The sequence below is a fragment of the Sipha flava genome, unplaced genomic scaffold, assembly GCF_003268045.1.
Source record: "Sipha flava isolate LNK unplaced genomic scaffold, YSA_version1 116_pilon_pilon, whole genome shotgun sequence".
Taxonomy (NCBI): Eukaryota; Metazoa; Arthropoda; class Insecta; order Hemiptera; family Aphididae; genus Sipha; species Sipha flava.
Window position 1 is genome coordinate 1,215,520 of NW_020271740.1, and position 20,268 is coordinate 1,235,787.

Below are 20,268 nucleotides of genomic sequence, written 5' to 3' on the forward strand. Positions count from 1 at the left end.
ACTCAACGTCGCTTATCAAAATTAAGTGAGAATGTTATTAGTACCTATGTCCAGTGGCGTATTTACGGGGGGGGGGTCCAAGGGGTTCAGACCCCCCCCATTGACTCGTGTCTCGTACATGTAAATGTTTGTGATTTTATATGTTTAATAAAAACAAATTATATCATAGGATATGACATATGTCGATATGAACAATTTTGTAAAAAAATTTCGAAGCGTCAGTATTATCAACATTTTCAATTGTTATCACGATTTTTCGTTGTCAGTTTGGAACCAAACATGATTGAAAAATACCGAGTTCTTGGTTATTAAACAAACGCTCTGCTTTTATCAAATTAAATTAAATGATAGCGGTAGCCGGTAGATAACAATGATGACGGACGGTTTTTCTTATTTATGATTATGCATTACATGATCTTCAGAACCGTTCGAATTCGAAACTTCGCTGTGTTGTTTTTTGTTTAATTAATCTTTCAAAAATTCAAAATGAACAACACACCTAAAATAACAACTTTTTTCACTGCGATTCGGTCTACAGAGTCCACTTGTAGTAGTGAGACCCCTAGCGAGACTGCCGAGACTTTAAATCTGAAAAGTTCTATCGACGAAGACGGTGAGCAAAGTTTGAATAAGAAATTAAATTCTCAGGTATGTTACTGTTTAAAATCTGAATTTATTATTATCTTGATTATATAATTGAAATCTATAGTTGTTAAGCTTGCTTTTCTCGTAGACCATAGTTGTATATTTTGCTAAATGCTTCTACTTATGTTTTATATTGTATACTATATAATATGTGGAATTTGGATGGACTATGGTATTTATGCTACTGGGTGCCTTATGAAATTTGCTTGGCGGTATTTGACATTTAAATATATAAAGAATGAAAATGTGAACAAAAATGACAAAGTTACAACTAAATTGTAAATTGTATTATAAATATGGTATATTTATGTAATAAAGAGTAATTGGGGGGGGTATGGGGGCAAAGCCCCCCACGGCTTTGTATTCTGAAAATTATCTGGACCCTCCCCATGAAAAATTCCTAAATACGCCACTGCCTATGCCCAATACGCTATGTATTATGATTTACTTATAAAGTATATCATTTATTTATTTTTCTAGAGTACATACGAATAGTGTAAAAATTATTAATATTTTTTATATCAAATTATGTAGAAAACTATATTAAAATTATAAATACGGGAGGCGATTTAAACGTTGACGGTCAAAATATCGACATGTTAAAAAGTACGAATTAATGTTGACAAATCAATTATTGATAATTATAGTTACAATAAAATAGGATATAAATTACAAATACATAATATAGGGTACAGAATTAAAATATCGAAAAATTTATTTCTAAGCGTATAATTAATTTTTTTTTATTTTAAAATGAAATGAATTGATATAATCACCTATAACCTATAACCTATACTTGATGATAACTATTATAATACTGCGAATTATTATTATATATTTTTGAAATTATCAATGATAATATTAATTTATATTTGTCAGCATTTTGTCAACATTCTGACCTGTCTACGTATTACGTACTTGACGATGTTTCTATTTATGTTTTATATTAATATTTTAACTTGCCAATATTATGATTGTCGACGTTTCATACCAAACCCATACATACAACATAATACTTTAGTAGGTTTAAAATAATGCAAGTATTGCGAGTATATTATTAGGTTTTTTTTAGATAAAATATAATAGCTTCCACTGGTACATTAAAAACTATAAGAACATCAGCTAGAGTTTGGTTAGTTGGAAAATTAACAGAAACATTATCATACTCAAGACTTCCATCAAAAGGGGATTGTGGATGAATACAATCTTTTAAAAAATAACAGAAATAACAGTCTCAAAAGCTGTTGTAAAAAGAAGAGGTATTTAAAGGAGACCTTGTTGACATTTTTGATATAGTTGTTAAAGATGCATTAAATGCAGAAAAATGAAGACGACAAAATATTTCTCGTAGTGGAATGAGAAGACACAATGAATTGCAGCATGGCAGGTATAGACAAGTGCCTTAATGACAAGGAAATTCGAAAACGTAGGAGAGAAACAGAAGCTGAGACTAAGCGACTACGTATATGCGATTAGGAAGAGGCGAACCAAGAATTAGCATCTTTTTCTGAATTGACGGATTCCATTAAAGACTTCTTCGGACGATGAATTTCAAGTTCCTTCTACTTCAACCAACATGAAAAAGCCTAAAAAGATAATAAATGTCTGTATCGAGGATATTGTGGCATCTCTTGACCGTGTGAACTTGTCTGATCGAAGTGCAATGTTTGTCATTGGGGCTGTAGCTCAAGCTTTAGGAACACCAGTATCAGATATATCTTTATCACGTAGAAACAGACTAAGCTTCTTTTTCTTCTCAACATCCTCTTGTTTTGCATTGGGATAGTAAATTGCTAACTAACATCGTTGATGGAGTGCAAAAAATGGATCGAGTGGCTGTGCTCAGGGGCGGATCAGCCTATCGGAAAATCGGGAATCTTCCCGATGGGCTGGTCCTTGTTTGGGCCGCTCTATATTATTATATAATTGTCAAAAAAAGTTTTATTTTATAAAATAAATAAAAATCATTAAAAAAATTAATATATATTTAAAGATGCATTAAGATCAAATTTCAAGTTGGAACTAATTAATCATGTGACATACCCAAAACTATTAGAGCTATAATTATAGTAATGTTATTGTAGATTTTACTAATTTAGGGATGAAACTAAACAAATTTTGAAATTGATGCAAAATAAAGCATTTTTTGGGAGCGGGGAGGGGTAAAATAATTTAATTTACGGTTCATGGGCCGAAAATAATTGCCAATTTGCCCCTGGTTGTGCTTGTCAGTGGTGGTGGTTTAGAAAAACTTGGCAGTTCCAGAAATTATAAAAGGAACAGGCAAAGAACAAGCCGACGATTGTTTGACAGTTCTCAACGAGTGGGAGTTAAAAGCCCAAGTGTGTGGACTTTGCTTTAATACAACATCATCAAACACGGGATTGAATTTAGGTGCATGCTCTTTAATTGAAATTCACTAGCTCCGGATAAAGAGCTTGTTTTCATTGCTTACCGACACCATGTTTTTGAAGTCATGATCTCCAGTGTTTTTAAGGAAGTGTTTAGACCAAGTAAGGGACAAGATGTGGATCTTTTTAAACGTTTCAAGAAAAAATGAATGGAAATAGATCAAGAAAATTTTATAATAGGTCAAGACAACTTTTTTAATACCGAAAACTTTCTTAAACTTCGCCGGGATATGCAAAAGTACTACATTGATGATATTAAAACTCAACAGCCTAGAGACGACTATTTTGAATTGCTTAAACTGTGTCAGATCTTTCTCGGAAAACCAGAAAAAACTGAAGTTCGATTTCGTGCATCAAGCTCGTTGGTTGGTGAAGACAATTTTTTGCTAAACATTTATATGTTCCAGGATCCCAGTTTATTCTTACTTCATCAGAGAAAAAGGGGGTCATTGAAATAAGTTTATTTGTAAGTTTCGTATATTGTCGTTATTGGAACGAAGCCCCAATAGCCGAAAAAGCCCCTCTGAACAATGCCAATCTCATTCAACAGATAAAAAATTATCCTAATTAAGAGAACGGTACCACTGCCTCAAAAGCATTTCATCGCCACCTCTGGTATTTTTCCGAACATTTAGTTGGGCTTTCTTTTTTCGATTCTCGTGTCAGTGTTGAGTCTAAAAAAGAAATGGTCAAGTCTTCAACGACATAATTTTGAATAGTTTAATAAACTAAATTATCTTAAAGAGTATTAATTATTTCTTCACTACACCTACATCCAAGCGTTGACTAAGACATTAATACTAGAATCAACTGATCAAACAGTTGGCACACAACAACCAAAAGAAAAACCATTAAAAAGACTCGACGGTAAAACTTTTAATAATCAGAATCCACTCGTCTTTTATCGCACAACGCACAATGGTTCTGTTTGATTTATTCCTCAATGACGGTCAAGACAGAGCAGCTTCATTTTTAGCAAAAGAACCCTCAGAGTGACCAACAGATATAATTTATACTGAAATGCAGGAGAAGATTTGCCAAATGAAGTTTGTTAATGATTGTGCTATGCGTGGAATAGCTCTGATTCAAACATTTAATTCTAGTATTACAAAGAATGAGAAACAAAAGCAATATCTTCTCCATCTGGTTGATCAACACAAAAAAAAAAAAATTCCCATTGCTTCAAAATCCAATGTAATGAAGATGAACAATGAACATTAGATTAAAACCCTCTAATTACAAATTTAAAATAATATATTTAAATTTGTCTTGATTTATTTAATAAATTAATAAAAATAACGGTTTTTTTCTTAATATTTATCTTATTCTTAAAAGTGATAAATCTTAGCTATCCCTAAATATTGTTCAATTGGGCTGAAATTTTGTAGAATAGTTAACAAGGTGATTTGTAACAAAAAAAAAACCATATGGAGAACCATAATTTCAAAAGTAAAAAAATTGGACACCCTAATATATATATATTACGAGCAATGATATAATTGATTAGGATAGAATGGCCTGTTCTGGTGCTAAATTATAAAATAATTTTGTTATTCTAGTTTCTTTACAAAAAAATGAAACTAAATACTGCATGTTTCATAATGCCTGTTAGATTAAGGTCATTATATAGAATGTCCGGCTAAGTGTGGTAATTTCTACATAGACCGGCTATATTGAGCATTCTATAAATTACCTGGACATTTTATAAAATACCTGATTTACTACATTGTTGGTAACATATACATACACAGATAAAGGGTTAAAAATGTTTTATAAAATATTAATATAATAAAAAACGTGTATTATTTTTCTTAATTACAACCATTTAAAATGTTTTGATTTATAAAATGTTTCTAATTATTATTAATTGTGTACCTCATAATTAATAACTTATGCAAGTTAATTTTTTTAGTTAATTTTTCTATTGAATGCACCAATTAATTTTATCCTGAACACGATTGGTAGAATAAAATAAAACACAATATATATAATAATTAATTTGATAATATTTGTATTTAATATTACAAGGAAAACTAAAACTTAAAAAATTGGTGTACAACTAATAGATTTAGTGACAAACCCAAATTTTATACAACTAAGATAATATTAAGGAAGCCATAATGTATACAAAGTAACTCTAATCAGCCTCGTTCATCTATGACATCGTTTTCATCAATTCAATCTTAACAATACTCTAAAAACAAGAAAAAAAAATATAACAAAACATTTACACTTATAATAATTCAACAGCAAATTTAGATCTGACGTGTTTCAAGTTAATTTGGAGTTAGTAGTATAATGATTAATATCACAATAACATATCTTATAGTCTATTATTAAATACATTAATTGTAAAGTATATTACCAAAAATGGCAACGGAACTCAGATGGCAGAAAGGTATTACATTTTTATTTATTTCTTAGACATGAAAGTTGGATATTAGCCATCTAACTTCAGTTACCCATTTGGCTATCTATAGATACGTTGAGGTTATCAAGTTAACAATTTATAATCCAAATTGGTTTATCAAAATATAACTATTATACTATAACAGACTTATACAGTGCTTTAAGTGAGTAGTTTAATTATTAGGTACAATACAATTTAATTATAAATTTTAAATTAATTAAATTAATTCGCTATAATTAATATTTAAAAAATACTTATAAATATTCAAATTTATGCGTTACTGTTTACCCTATATAATTATTGTTTCCATCTGTCTTACTATATTTTATATATATAAAATTGTAAAATCAATGTTATTATACTTAGTCAAGAATATTTTTCACTATTAATTAATACAATTTTGAGGTTTTTAATACATTTGAAAACAGTTAATAAACTAATTCGATACATCTTAACTTAACTAATAAACTTAATTTAATTGAAACATTACTTACAATGTTATTTTAATTACCCTATATGGTTATAGCTTCTATTTAGATAATATAAGTAAAAAAACCACTCTCTGCTGCATTTTAAATATTGTTAATATATTATGATCTTGGTTAAGATCATACAGATAAAATAAATAGTTTATACAAAAGTGATTACTATTTAACTTATACATATTAGGTACTATAAAGTAACAGAGATTTTAAGAAATTTAAGTTAAATTAAAAATTACCATGATCAAAATTATTAAAACAGTGCTATATAGTAATTAAAAAAAAAAAATTATTTCCCTAACAGAATATACATTTTAAGTTCCAGAAACACAAACTGAAATATTTAATACGGTAAATTATAAGGTTTGAAAACTTTTTAGAAGCTTAATTTAAATTTATATTAATGATTATTGAATTTTCTTAACAGATTTATTTATATTTTGTTATTATAAATATTTTCAAGTTCAAAAGAACATAGTACATACTTTAACACCTAATATAGAAATAACATCTAAAACAAAACATTACTGCTATAATGAAGTTGCAATTAATAAATATCAATATTTATGTACTTTATGTGTGTGTTGATCATTTTTAAAAACATTTATTAGTGTAAGGTAATTTTAGTAGTTAAATTTTGTGTTAATTTTTGTATTCAAAGTTGAAAAGCAAGTTATTTTTATAAATCATATTTGTATGTGCGTCAAAATAATGGAAATATAAAGAGACATTATTGTGTATAAAATGAACCTATTTTTGATTTTGAATTCTAATACTGGAAACTTTTCCATCCTTATATACACAGAGAATATATTTTAGAATATATATGTTTGAATAATTAAGAATAATGTACAATGAGTAAAATTTGTTTTACAAAATATCCTGGTCTTTTAAATTTACAAGATAGAAGTAATACACATTTTTACATAAATTATACAGGAAAATGTTGTCATTTAGTTATTTTTCAAAATTAAAATTGTATCACTGTTAATATTCATTTAAGTAATAGATTCTTAATTACTTTTAAATGAAAATGTATTACATTTTAGCTGAATAAAACTTGTGTATAATGTAGATATTTTTAGTTTTTTTGAATATGCCCATTTCAATTAATTCAACATGATAATTTATACTACCTACCACTGTTTCTACTAAAGGGCCTTATGTAAATCTCGATTAGAACCTACCTAGGTTTGATTTGCTGGACATTTTTAATATCTTAAATAATAATTATTTTCAATTCTGCTTAAAATTAGTACTTTGCTGGCTTTATTTATGACGTATCACAAACTAAATAATTTTAATATATTTTCTAAGTCAGTCCACAAACCAAATCCTAATTTTATGAATTACACATGTGTTTAAAATATGTATACATAGAAAGTGGTTTTTATTTATTTTTATTTAGCATTTATGTATAACAAAGTCAATAAATATTGAAACTTTATATTAAAATTTATTTTATAATACTTAAAATATCTTAAGATACCTATTCATTTAAGTTAATAGTATTTATGAATATTAAAATGTATTAAACTTACTTAATTTATCATATAATAATATATAGTAAATTTATGTAAAGAATTCTTTAATAATGTGCTAAATAATTATGAAAAACAATAAGAAATAATTTAATAACACAAATTGGTCTGACCAAAATTTAAGTAATTTGGTTTTTATATGGTAATTTAAAATGTTTTCCTATCAATAATATCCTTTAATTGCAGCAATAATTTAAACTAAAATAAAGTTAGTCTACTATAAAGAAATAACGTTTTTTTTTTCCAAGAATGAAATTAGATAAAAACTATTTACTATGCAATATATATTATATGAATAATGGAAGAAAATATTGCTTAAAATATTTATGTAAACATCATTGCTTATATAATTCACTCATAATATATTCAGCTACCATTATATACACTGCTATAAATACTCCAACAATACTTGCAATAGTTGTATTCATTATGAAAATAATGATGGTTGCTAATCCTAAACCAACATATGTTAAGTAACGGGACTGATCAGAGCTCGTCCATTCGGTGTTCTCTGTAACAAAATGTTAAAAAATTAATAAATATATTATTATATTAATATTTATAATATTAAATGTATAATTTATTAAATTTGATTATTGATATTAATTAGACGGGGTTGAAATATTACACAAAATATATTAATAATTAACTTAAATAAATATTAAATAACATTAAAATTGAACAAACAGCAAATGTAGTAAAAATGAATGCTATAAATAAAAAAAATTAGTAGAGCATTCAATAATTAATAAATTTAAATTTGAATTGTGTTAAAATTAATTAAATATTAGCAAATAAATTATAACAACTATATAATATGAAATTGACAAGAAAAAAATGTAACAATAAATAAATGTGCATACAACTCAAGAGTTTATAAGAAATGTGTATAACATAATTTGTATGAGAATAATATTCAAATATTTTTAAGTAAAATTAATGATATATGTATAAACAATGATTTCTTCTGATGATATTAGTTAATGTTTATAATTAATGGAAAAATAATTAAATTAAATAAAAAACTAAACCATATACTATTGATCTAAAAGTACAACTTACTCAATTCTTTCTTCAACTTCATAGCCTTCACTAGCATCTACAAAGTAAAAATCATGCAAACAATCATTACTTAAGCATTAGAGTATTAAACATGCTCTATTAATTGAACTATTCAATTTTTAACTGTGTGCATAAGCTCAAAAATTTCAATAAATTTGAAAATATTTTAATAAAATACCTATGCATTTCTGATTCTTCATGTAATATCCTGGAGCACAATTATAACACATATCATTTCCATCACCATAGCAGTCTTTACATGATTGATCACAACCTGAAAATATTTACAATAAAACCTATTAAGTAAATAAACTATTTAAAGAGTACTTACTCAAACAAGAATATGAACCTTCATTATTAATACAAAACTCTTGTGAAGTACAAACGTCTCCTTCCAAGCATTCATCAATATCAATACAACCCTTATCTTCACCCATGTAAACCCATCCATCTTTACAATCATTACACCCTATATGTATAATTAAATATTTAGTAGTTATAATATTATTTATTTAATATTTATAAAAAATACACACAAAATGATTCATATTTTGTGACATATAAATGTATTTCTTATTACTTGTGTACACAACATTTGAATGACTTTGTGTTGACACATAAGATAACTTTTAAGGGTCGAACATCCATAAATTGTATTTTTCATAAAAAGTTTACATATAGTGGTTATTAATATTTTGTGGGAGGTCATTTTTTGAATCCTCCTAATGATTACGAAAAACTAACAAAAAGTTATAAAAAACAGCATACTGGTTTTCGATAAAATGTAATGGTTTCATCGAAAACTCAAAAAATAATAACCGTAGAGATATAATCATATGTTGGTTAAAACCTGGCTAAATACTGATATACTTGATGCCGAATTAGGTTTCGATAAATAAATAAATAAATGTGTTACGTGCTAATTTGAATAAAAAAACGAGCAAATTGGTGGAGTAGTAATAATAGTAAATAAAATATATGAAACCGAGATTATTAAGTTACCACATGATAATCTAGAGCAATTATTTGTACTTATTAAAAGTGGGAATATTGTTAAATGTATTATCGGCGTTTGTTATATTCCACCGCTAAGCCCAAATAATGTCTACCATTGATATATTACCAGGGAACGGACTTTGATGCAAAATACATTTTTTAGTGGGTAGAATAGGGCAATGCTTTCTAAGTGTATAATTCGATTCATACATCAGAGAATTTAATAATGAAACTTTTATTTTGCATTTTTTTGCATTTTTTAAACTTTTTCAGTTTTTAAAGCATTTTTTGACATTTTTAGAGCATTTTTCCATTTTTAGGTCATTTTTCGTATATATTTGTTGCTTGGAATTATACAATTTTAGTTATTCTTACGAAGATCGGCTGATTGTAACTATCTATACGGTTATACGTAATTCCCATCAAATAATCTCGATAACGTTACGATATGCGACATAAAACTAATTGGTGTCCGATTATTAGTAGGTACTCATAGAGTCGTTAGTCGTTAGTCGTGTTCGCTATCGTAATTCGAATTAGTGTGAAAGATGCCGAAAATTAAGCTGTCCGATCGTTGTCGTTTGCGTGTGTATGTACAAGAATTCGGTGAAAACAGTTAATAATTATTAATTAACATAAAACATTTTTCAGGCTAAAAAAAAAGATAAGCGAAAAGACAAAGAGTTTTTTTTTATTGTATATATTTAAATATTTTTTTTATAAGATAAATTTTTTATAATGATGAATTTTTTATAAATTTTAAGTTTTAATAATATTATACACACACAAAACTGTTCAAAATTTTGTTTTTATCGAATTTAATAACATTTTTAGTGCATTTTTTCAGTGCATTTTTTCGATATTAAAGCATTTTTTATGGCATAAGGTCATATTTTTTACGGACATTTTTCTTATTTTTTAAGACATTAAAGTCCGTTCCCTGTTTATTACTATTGACTTTATAATATACAGATAAACCATTTTATAGTTAATATTGGCAGCGGTTACATGCATTCAGCCGCTAGACGTCAGTTTTTCTCGGCATTCAAGAGGGGTATTATATCCTTTTTATAAGATTGATATTTTTGAAGACAAATTCCTCATTGTTTAGCATAAAAAAAACTAACATTTATGACATAGTTTAAAAAACGACAACTTATGAAAAATTGGATCTGTGAGAATGAAGAATGTGTAAAACACATACATTATATTATAGAAAAATTAATAACACGTAAAATATTTAAGAAGTTTAAAGATTATTTGACAATAACAAGACAATCAAAACTCAAAAAATTAAAAACATTAACTTATATTTAAACTTAAAGATAATTTTTTTTTTAATTAAATATAGGTATTAACAAATTTGAAATTGAATAAAATAATTATTCTAATTTATATTTTGTTAAGAGCTTGGTTAACAGTTATGGAGCTAAGATTAGAGAATATGATGTCGAAAAGAGAGTAGTGAGAGTTTAATACGTAGTTATGTTGGAAGAATCCATGAATGGAAAGTCTTTCAAAAATGGAAGTATATTCAGAGATTAATTGAGTTAGGAAACACAAGCCATGTGTATCATTTGACCATGAAATTAATGGTAGATTATAATCACCAGTGAATATAAGACTAAGATTAGGTTAGGTAGGTTAAAAAATATGATCAATAGCATCTAGATAGGTTGTATTAAGCTTAAGGAACGACGAAGCTCGTATACAAACATTAATATTTAAGAAATTATGAGAGAAGAGAACAAATAATTGTTCAACACTATGATTAGGGCTAATGAGACGGGAAAAAGCTACGTCTTTACGCACAGCTACTAACACACCACCACCACGATTAAATGAGCTGGTCTGTGAGGAACTGTCGCATCTAAATACATTGTAATTACTGAGACCGACCTCAGAATTGTGAAAACTATTAGTGAGCCAAGTTTTCGTGAAAGCAATAAACACATAGTTAAGACATGAGGTATTATAATTGAAATTAACAAGTTTAGTACGAAGGCCGCGATGATTCTGGTAGTAATCATTGATGCTGACAGTAATGGGGGTGTTGTTGTTGCTTATACTTGAGGGCGATGATGGACTCGGACGCCGTTTTTTGAGCGGGAAATTATGCATGGACAACCGTTTTTGAAAGTGATGGTTAGGTTATGTTCTCCTGCTGCTACACGACGATCTAACACAAGATGACAGGTTTGAAGTTATTGACGTTCAAGCAAATTCTTGTAAAATATCTGAGATCTGGATGGAAGAGACAGTTGATGGGTTTGATGAGTATGACTCAAGAGCAAGAATCTTAGACTCTAGTAAGTCGACTTTAGTACGGAACTCAAAACTTTCTAAGGATTTGTGGCCAGTCAATAGTTTATCTTGAGATGATTGGATACGCTCAATAGCTTTTATCATTCGAAGTGCATTTCTCAGAAGTAGTGGAAATTGTAGAATGCGAGCGGGTAATGACTGATAAAGGCTTGGACGTAGTTTGCGGCAACCGGCGAGAACTATGACACGCTGTATAAGAGAAGTTTTTGAGCACGCAGTGTGTATGATGTGTGTGGCCGAATCGTATCTCAAATCGGAAGGTACTTAATAGGCGACGCAAGATAGCAAAACCGTCTACTACCTTCGAGCAGATAAACATTTAAAATAAACTTACGTATTTTCGGCGGCGGTGTTATGTATGTGTAAACCACAATAATTGTCCTTGTGTAGAAAATTTTGGGCAGACTGACACAAAATCGACACCAGCTTAAGGATGCACTTATAACAAAGTACGCAAAAAACTGGCAACTATTAACGAAAATATATGTGAAAGAATCGAGAGCAAATTTGACTATTGCGACACGGTACTATATTACAACAAAAAGGTTAACATTTTCACTTAGGAAATTTTATAAAATGGTTGCTTAAGTTTTAATTTGCAACCAAATATAAATCATCACATTCGAGAAACAATTCTGAACGAAGGTGTTGGTAAAATATATATATTATATGCATTAAATAATCATTATCTTTGAAATAATATGGAAAAAAATGTACTAGATAAGACTTACTGTAATTAAACTACAATGTAAAATATTATTAAGTTAGCCATGCATTTAATGTTCAAACTATGAAATAAAAAATTATTTATTTTAGTTAAAAAAATATAAACACAAAATATATTCAATTTAGTTTAGAACGAAAACTCCACATGTAGCATCATTTAAGGATTTTTTTTTTTTTATTAATAACTTGAAATTTTTAATTTCTGGATTTAAAAGGTTTCTGTAATAAGCAATTAAATTACTGTTATAATAAATATACTTCATACCTTTTGGTCCGGATTCTATACAGCCGTCTTTACATGATTTATGGCATTTTCGACAGATTAGAGTATCATTATTTACTGTAGTAAAATAATTTTTTGCACATCGATCACAATTGTCTCCACTATAACCAGTATTACATTTGCATAACCCATTACCCTTTCGAGTTCCATCACCCTGTTAAATAAATTTAAATTAAAATAATTAGTACTTTTAAATATTGAGTGTACTTATATTATACACTTAGTATTATAGGATACTTCAAAATATAAGATACATGGAAATATTATGCATTATATGAAATATGCAAACCATATTCACAAATATGTTAGTAAAAAAAAAAAAAGTATTTTCACGCAATATATATATATATTTCAATCTGACTTACTTTATAGATACTTGTATTTAATGTTAAATTTTATATTATATATAAATAATAAAAATTAGGTTATTTAAATAACAGCAATTTTATTATTTTTAAATTACTAAATTTCTTAGTTAGCTCATTTAACCCGCCACGCTTAAACATTTATAAAGACTTGTTTCATTACCTTACAACTGCCATGTAAATTGCAAACATTAGGATAACCTTTACATGGTAAACAATCAGGTCCATAATGTTTAGATGGACAACATACTTTTAATTTGTCTACACAAAACCATTGATATAATTCTTCTTGGCGACCATTGGTCCACCATTCTTTTAGATGATGTTCATATTCACTTGACAAATGAAAACACTATAGAAAAATAAATTAATAAATTGTTTCTAATTTAAGATATTTATTTAAATTACCATGTCTTGATTTTGAGTAGTTTCAGAACACAGTGTATCATAAATTTCTACAAATCTAACTTCACTATCTGCATAATTTAAAAGATTTTTTTCTTCCCATGCTGTATTTCCACCGCCAAAAAAATTATTTTTAGTTCTTTCAAGCCCCTAAAAGTACATTAAATATTATATATAACTATATATTGTTATATATTATTATATATAAAGCTGTTATTATTAAATATTTACTGAATGCTTTAAAAAATTCATAAAAATTAATTTGTTAATAATCTTTTACTCAATATGAACACATAAAATAGTTCTTCACCTTTTCAAAAGATGTAACTAATACTTTACAACTTTTACATGGTGAAGTATCAACAGAAACTTTTGGAACCAAATTAGACACGTCCAAACCATGTAAAAAATGAAATAATGGAAACAATATGAGTAGAAGCATTGTCAATTATATCTGAAATAATATAATATTCATGATTATTTATAAAAATTACTACTGTATAGGCATAATAATAATTTTTTAAAGTAGGATTGAGGGTTTGTACATCTTTTTTTTATTACTCACAAACCATAAATAAGTCAAATCATGTGTTAAGACACCACATTTTTTAAATTTTTATTTTGTTTAAGCAATCGACGTTTTTTTAGAATATTACATTTGTAGCATCAGAAATTAGTAATCTTGTAGTATATAGCATTCCCTGAAATTTCTGTTTCAAATTCTATTATCATTGCTTTCATAATATTTTAAACGTATATTAAAAGTCTTCAGGTATCTTGCTTAAAGAAACATGTACTTACATTTTCTGTATGCAACAACTTAATAAAATATTATAGTTTCATTTTAAATACAATTTTAAACAATGCCAAACAAAAGCTAGATTCACCTGTTCAAACCGCTAAATTGACAAACAAAACTCTCCAAACCTAAAATTATAGAACCAGGAACACAGGAGTAATAAAATGTATAGGTAAAAAATATTTAAAATTTAATTAAGTCAGGTTTTTTTTATTAGCATTACAGTATTTTCAGTAGCAAAATTATTAATGTATTAGTGAACTAAAAATTATTATTAAAACTTGAAAATGGGAAAATAATCTTTAAAAATAAATAGCTAACAAAATTTTTATAATAATAATGCAATAAAGCTTTACATATAATTAATATTTAGTTTTGTACAATATAACAATTAATTTTATGCAAATTAAAATATATTGGTCTAACTATAGATTGTAGACATGAATGGGATAGTTAAATCAATTGTATAAATATTACTTTACAAAAATTCTTTTTTTTAAATATTTTAAATATATAGGTAATTGATGATTCATGTAAAATAATAATTTATTCACACTAGTGCTATCAATTTCTAATAGAATACATTAGAATGATATTCATTTACATTTTTTATTTATTTTATTATCATGTCTAATATTGTAGTATTATTTAAATTTGTTTAAAAATTATTTATTGAAAGTTTGATACTAATCAAATAATATTTGATGGTCACTGAAGGCAATTACACTTTGAACTTACGTAAGTAACACTATTTTTACATTTTCTACCAACTAGTGTACCTATATAGTGACTAAAATGTATTAAAATTAGCCTGTTGACATCATAATTTTGATATTGCTGTGGTTTAAGTGTTTGATAACTTGATGAACCCATCAAATGGACCAGATGTTACATTATTTAAACAATTTTCAAAATCTTGGCCCAACATAAATCAAAAGCATTTGAAAATGGTTTATTGAGAATATTTCTATCATCAAAATTAAAACTGATAAAAACTAATATGATTAAATTTATGATTGATCAATTAAGTTTATATTACCTTAGTAAAGAGTTTTCAGAAAAAATTGTTTTTGGAAACTCTGAGCTTGTCATAGAGTTAAATGAAAGGCAAAAATAATTTATTATAAAAAAATATTTTTGTTTCAATTACAATTTGAATTCAATGAAACAGAATTATCAAACTTGGAACATCTTACTTTTTTCATAAAGAGAATATATTTAAAAGTGTGGTCTACTTCTACTGATGTTTCAGATGCACCACTAAACGATTTAAATTTTATGAAAGACCTGAAGGGGTACAAAAATACAAGTAATAGCAAATAAAAATTAGCATTGAAAGTATTTTTTGGATATTTATGGTACCTTAGTGCTCCATTAGTGAATTTGGCTTTGCTTTTTTTGACAATTGAGTTTCAGATAATATTTGAGTATAAATAGTTAAGGTTCTGGATAAAAATGGGACTAATATTTTTAAATACAGAATAAGTATTCCAGAACATAATATTTTAAATAACGAATTATAAGACTTTTTTATAAATATTTTATATAAACTTTTTACAGCTCTTAACATTAAAATGGACTTTTTAACATTGCACCCAAATACTTGGAAAAATAATATTCAATATCTGGATGAATATAAAAAAGAAAACTTTTTAAGTGGTTAATAATGCAGATGAAAGGGGTATTTCATTGATATCAAAAAATGGAACTCTTACCAACTAAGACCAATAACAGCAATAACTTCTTAAAATAATCGAAAAACACAGACAAGATATCCCAAATTTCAAAAAAATCAATTTAAAATAATATAAAATACATTTTTTTAAATATATTTGGTCATTTTAAATTCATAGAGCAATCTTTTAATATAAATGAAATTTCTTCACATATTCACAGTATCATTTTCATAGTAATAAATTATATAAATTGTGTAAAAATCAAATAACAATAAAAACAAATAAATAAAAATAAAAATAAAAACATTATTTTTTTATTACTTTTTTTTTTTTTTAATACCAACCTAGTATACATAAATCATTAATAATAATTTGTGAAGTTTCATTATTATTAAAAATTACAATATAAAATATTTGTTAAATCTATCCATGCAAAAACAAATACTATTTAAATACATAAGACAATAAATGTAAAGGATTTTAAGTAACTTATAATATAAATAAAGTAATAACATACAAATTGTAATTAAATATATTATGCACAGATTTAAGTTTATAGCGCAAATATAATAATAACTTTGATTATTTTTAAAGTTTAAAATCTTTTAATAATTATATTAGACTTCAATCAATCTAGTATCTTATATAAGGTCAATTAATTATAAATATACTAATATTATATTATACTTATGTTATATTTTACCTTTTCTTATTTTATTATATGTTGAAAAGTATAAATTTGAGAGTAAAATACCATGTTCAAAATTAAATTTAAATAAATTGTAAATTATTATATGTATGAATTTATTAGATAAAAACTGCTGCCCTAGCACATTATTTGTTTGCAGGGGTCGCTATATTATTGTAATCAATTGTTTTGTAAAATGTAATTACTGATCATTAAAGTTAAGGTTTGTTAAAAAATAACTATTAATTTTAAAATGCAGAACTTAAGCACGGGTCACAGTAGACTGGTTGCCATCCATGAATTTAGTAGCTGCTACTGTCAGCTGTCGATCAGCTTGATGTGACTACTAAATTTGGAGACAGCATCACCAACCGGCAAGTATTTATCAGCAACTGATGAAATTAGAAATGTTTTTACTTTTGGTAGGAGGAGGTGACGGCTAATTAATCACATAACCGCTGTTACCAACCAGCAAAACAATCTGACCACTTGCTGATATCAGCAGCAAGTAACATTATATCATGTAGTTTTTTGTACTTTTTTTATTTAAAAATTAATGATTTAAAAAGTGTAAAGAAATGTTTATGGGACATTTAGTCAGCAAATTATTTAAATCAGAATGTAAAGGATGTGTTGTAACAAAAACTTTTAGAAGACTTAAGAACTGCAGAAATTACTGGTACACTTGAGTCAATTAAAAAAAAAAAAAAAAATTAAAAGCTTACATCTATTGAAAGGAACTTAATTAAGTTCAAACATTGAAAAAGAAGTGGTGCAGGTGCAATTGAAGTATACAAGCTAAAGATTGTATGGCGAGTAGCAACTGAAAGTGTAATTCCGTTGTAAGCCGTTGATCAACAGCAGCTAACAACCAGCTTAGTATGATCCGCAATTAAGAAGTAATAATATTATATTTATACTAAGTTAAAAATAAAAAATAATATTTAAATCGAGTTTGAAAACATTATAGGCTAGTTAAATAAATAATTATAAGACATTTAATATTATCATACTTTAATTATTAAATATATAATACAATTTAAACACCATCCAAAACTAGAAAGGTTAAAATATTAATTAAAACTATAAACAATCAATAAAACACAAACATTTTGAAAATAAAAATAATAAATAGAATAAATAAGTAGTAGGTAGTTCTGTTTATCATTAAAAGTAGACATATATATCAACAGAATTTAAGTACTTGGCCAAACAACAGGACAAGAGCCAGTTTTGGCAATATTGCGTTTATCAGTAGAATATCGGGACACATCTAATTTTATGTATATGGTAACTATCGCATTAAAATTTCATTTAAAAATAGATTGAAAGTAAATTTAAGTTTAATTTTAATTCATGGAACAATGTGACATATGATATTATTTTAATTGCCTCTCTTATAAAATGCACTCAGTGGTGCTTCCCCCGTTGTTCAGACGAGCGCTTCAATTATGAATTATAACGTTAAATAAGACCAAGAATTTCATGTTTTCATTATTAAATTATAAACCTTTTTTTAGAGTTGATAATTTTGTTAAAATAAATTTGAATCTGAATTAAAAAAGATATTAAAAAAGAAAAATAATAAAATTAGCTATTATAACTACTTAAGATTTAAGTATTTATTTTGACTTTCTCGAGCAAGCGATAAATATTTTTATATAATGTAAAAATTAAAATCTTCAGATTTCTATAGAAATAATCAAATTAGTAAAGTTTGGATTTTTGTGATATAACATATAATTTTAGTGCAGTTTTAACCGATTACAACATAAAACCAATTCATGAAATCTAGATTGCAAATAAGCAAATTTATTTTGCATATATTGATTATTTCTAAATTTAGAAGCATATTTATAAATTATAAATACAAACAAATATTTTTTATATTAATATCAATTTTCATTGACTATTATATATTATACCATATTATCATATATAATGGTATTTAATATTTATATATGAGGGTATATATAAGAAGTACATGTAGAACTTGCTAAATTATATCTACACTACTATGAAATTATAAGCATTTGACACATTTAATTTAATTTTAAATGCACATTTAAAAGAGTACATAATTTAATTTGAATTAATGTTAACAGTTTTTTTCTCCATATATTTATTGAAAAATAGATATATTTTATACATTTTAAATCATATATTTGAATATTAATAAATTTTTATATACATTGATGCATAATGATCAGTGCAATGAGAGTAGAGCACAATCAATTAAGCAGCTTCTTAATCAATGTATTATATGGTATGTGTGAAATAAATTAACTCTCAACTTAAAATAATAACTTTATTGGAAATAATTCTAAGTCCAAATATTTATTTTTATTTTTTTTTATTAACCCATCAAAATAATTTAAAGCCCAATTAATTTATTCGTATATTTTAATAAAATATTGATCATTAATATTAGAGATTTAGTAATAAGTAAAATGTTTATTCAAAAATAAAAATTGTCAATCAATTATAAAATTATTTTATATATTTTATAATCTAATAAATTATTTATAGACTTCTAGTAAATTACAAAACTATACTAGTTACTTATTTTAGTGAACGATTGAAACTGAAAGTAAAAAGAAGAAAACATTTTAAAGAACATACAATTATTTTTGTTTAAATCAATTTGGTAATTTGTATTCATTTTATCCAAAATAAAAACAATTAAATTCATAAAAAATGTTGCTACAGAATTTTTTAGTAAGGTTTATAGAAATATAAGTTTAAAGTACACACTGGTGTACAAAAAAATTGCAAACAATTTAATCTTATTACATAATTATTAGTCTTAAAAATTGTAACAAAGTAAATACAATGTTATTTAAACAATAATATTAGATATGATTATATGAATTAGAACGTTCAATCACTGATGGTATTCAATACATACATAAGTTCCAACCGTCGACAACAGTTCACAACTGTGACGTACGAGACACTACAGAATGTAAAGAACTTAGAACCAAGCTGGAAAGGTTTCGCAGCTAAGAACAAGACACGAGAAGATAGGTCCAATAACGGTCAGAGAACAACGTACGGGACCCGGTCAGAGACTGTTGTTTGTCTTGTGACAACCAAACAAAACGAGTCACGGACGCATGAGGTACTCACCATGGGCCGTTCCGCTAACTCCAATAATGTTCTAGAACGCCGGGCGATGACGAACGTTTTAGTGAAATGGCGACGGACGCATGTCATTCGCCTCGGTGATGGAACGGGTACAGCGGATCGGCGGTGAGCCGTTTGGAGCAACGTGAATATTTACGTGGCCCAACCGGACTGCAGGTGACGGACGACGTTGATAATCAGTCGTTATCAGCAACTCGTAGAGCGCATGTACAGAGTATGCCGCAGCCAGGGCGCGACGATTAAGCGCGGAACAGCGATGGTCACACGGTGCAGCACTCGTACGTTTGTCTGCGGCGATGTGTTATTG

At 26.6% G+C, this 20,268-nt stretch overlaps 2 protein-coding genes across 3 annotated transcripts; one reads left to right on the forward strand and one right to left on the reverse strand.

The window, feature by feature from the left end:
* The first annotated feature begins 389 nt into the window (after positions 1 to 389).
* Positions 390 to 20,070, forward strand: LOC112692268. Its single transcript, XM_025566880.1, has 2 exons — positions 390 to 648; positions 19,690 to 20,070. The coding sequence occupies exons 1-2, from the start codon at positions 487 to 489 to the stop codon at positions 20,068 to 20,070; spliced, it is 543 nt and encodes a 180-aa protein (XP_025422665.1). The 5' UTR covers positions 390 to 486.
* LOC112692060 (cysteine-rich with EGF-like domain protein 2) lies at positions 7,810 to 20,033 on the reverse strand. 2 transcript variants are annotated; one of them, XM_025566596.1, is made up of 9 exons: positions 19,944 to 20,033; positions 13,962 to 14,105; positions 13,655 to 13,801; positions 13,410 to 13,598; positions 12,864 to 13,035; positions 8,883 to 9,020; positions 8,730 to 8,825; positions 8,552 to 8,588; positions 7,893 to 8,000 (listed from the first exon to the last, which is right to left on the reverse strand). In XM_025566596.1, exons 2-9 carry the CDS (start codon positions 14,091 to 14,093, stop codon positions 7,976 to 7,978), a joined length of 936 nt encoding a protein of 311 aa, XP_025422381.1. In that variant the 5' UTR covers positions 14,094 to 14,105; positions 19,944 to 20,033; the 3' UTR covers positions 7,893 to 7,975. The 2 variants fall into 2 exon arrangements, with proteins under 2 accessions (XP_025422372.1, XP_025422381.1); XM_025566587.1 differs by lacking the exon at positions 8,552 to 8,588 and having other exon boundaries at positions 7,810 to 8,000.
* Positions 20,071 to 20,268: the final 198 nt, after the last annotated feature.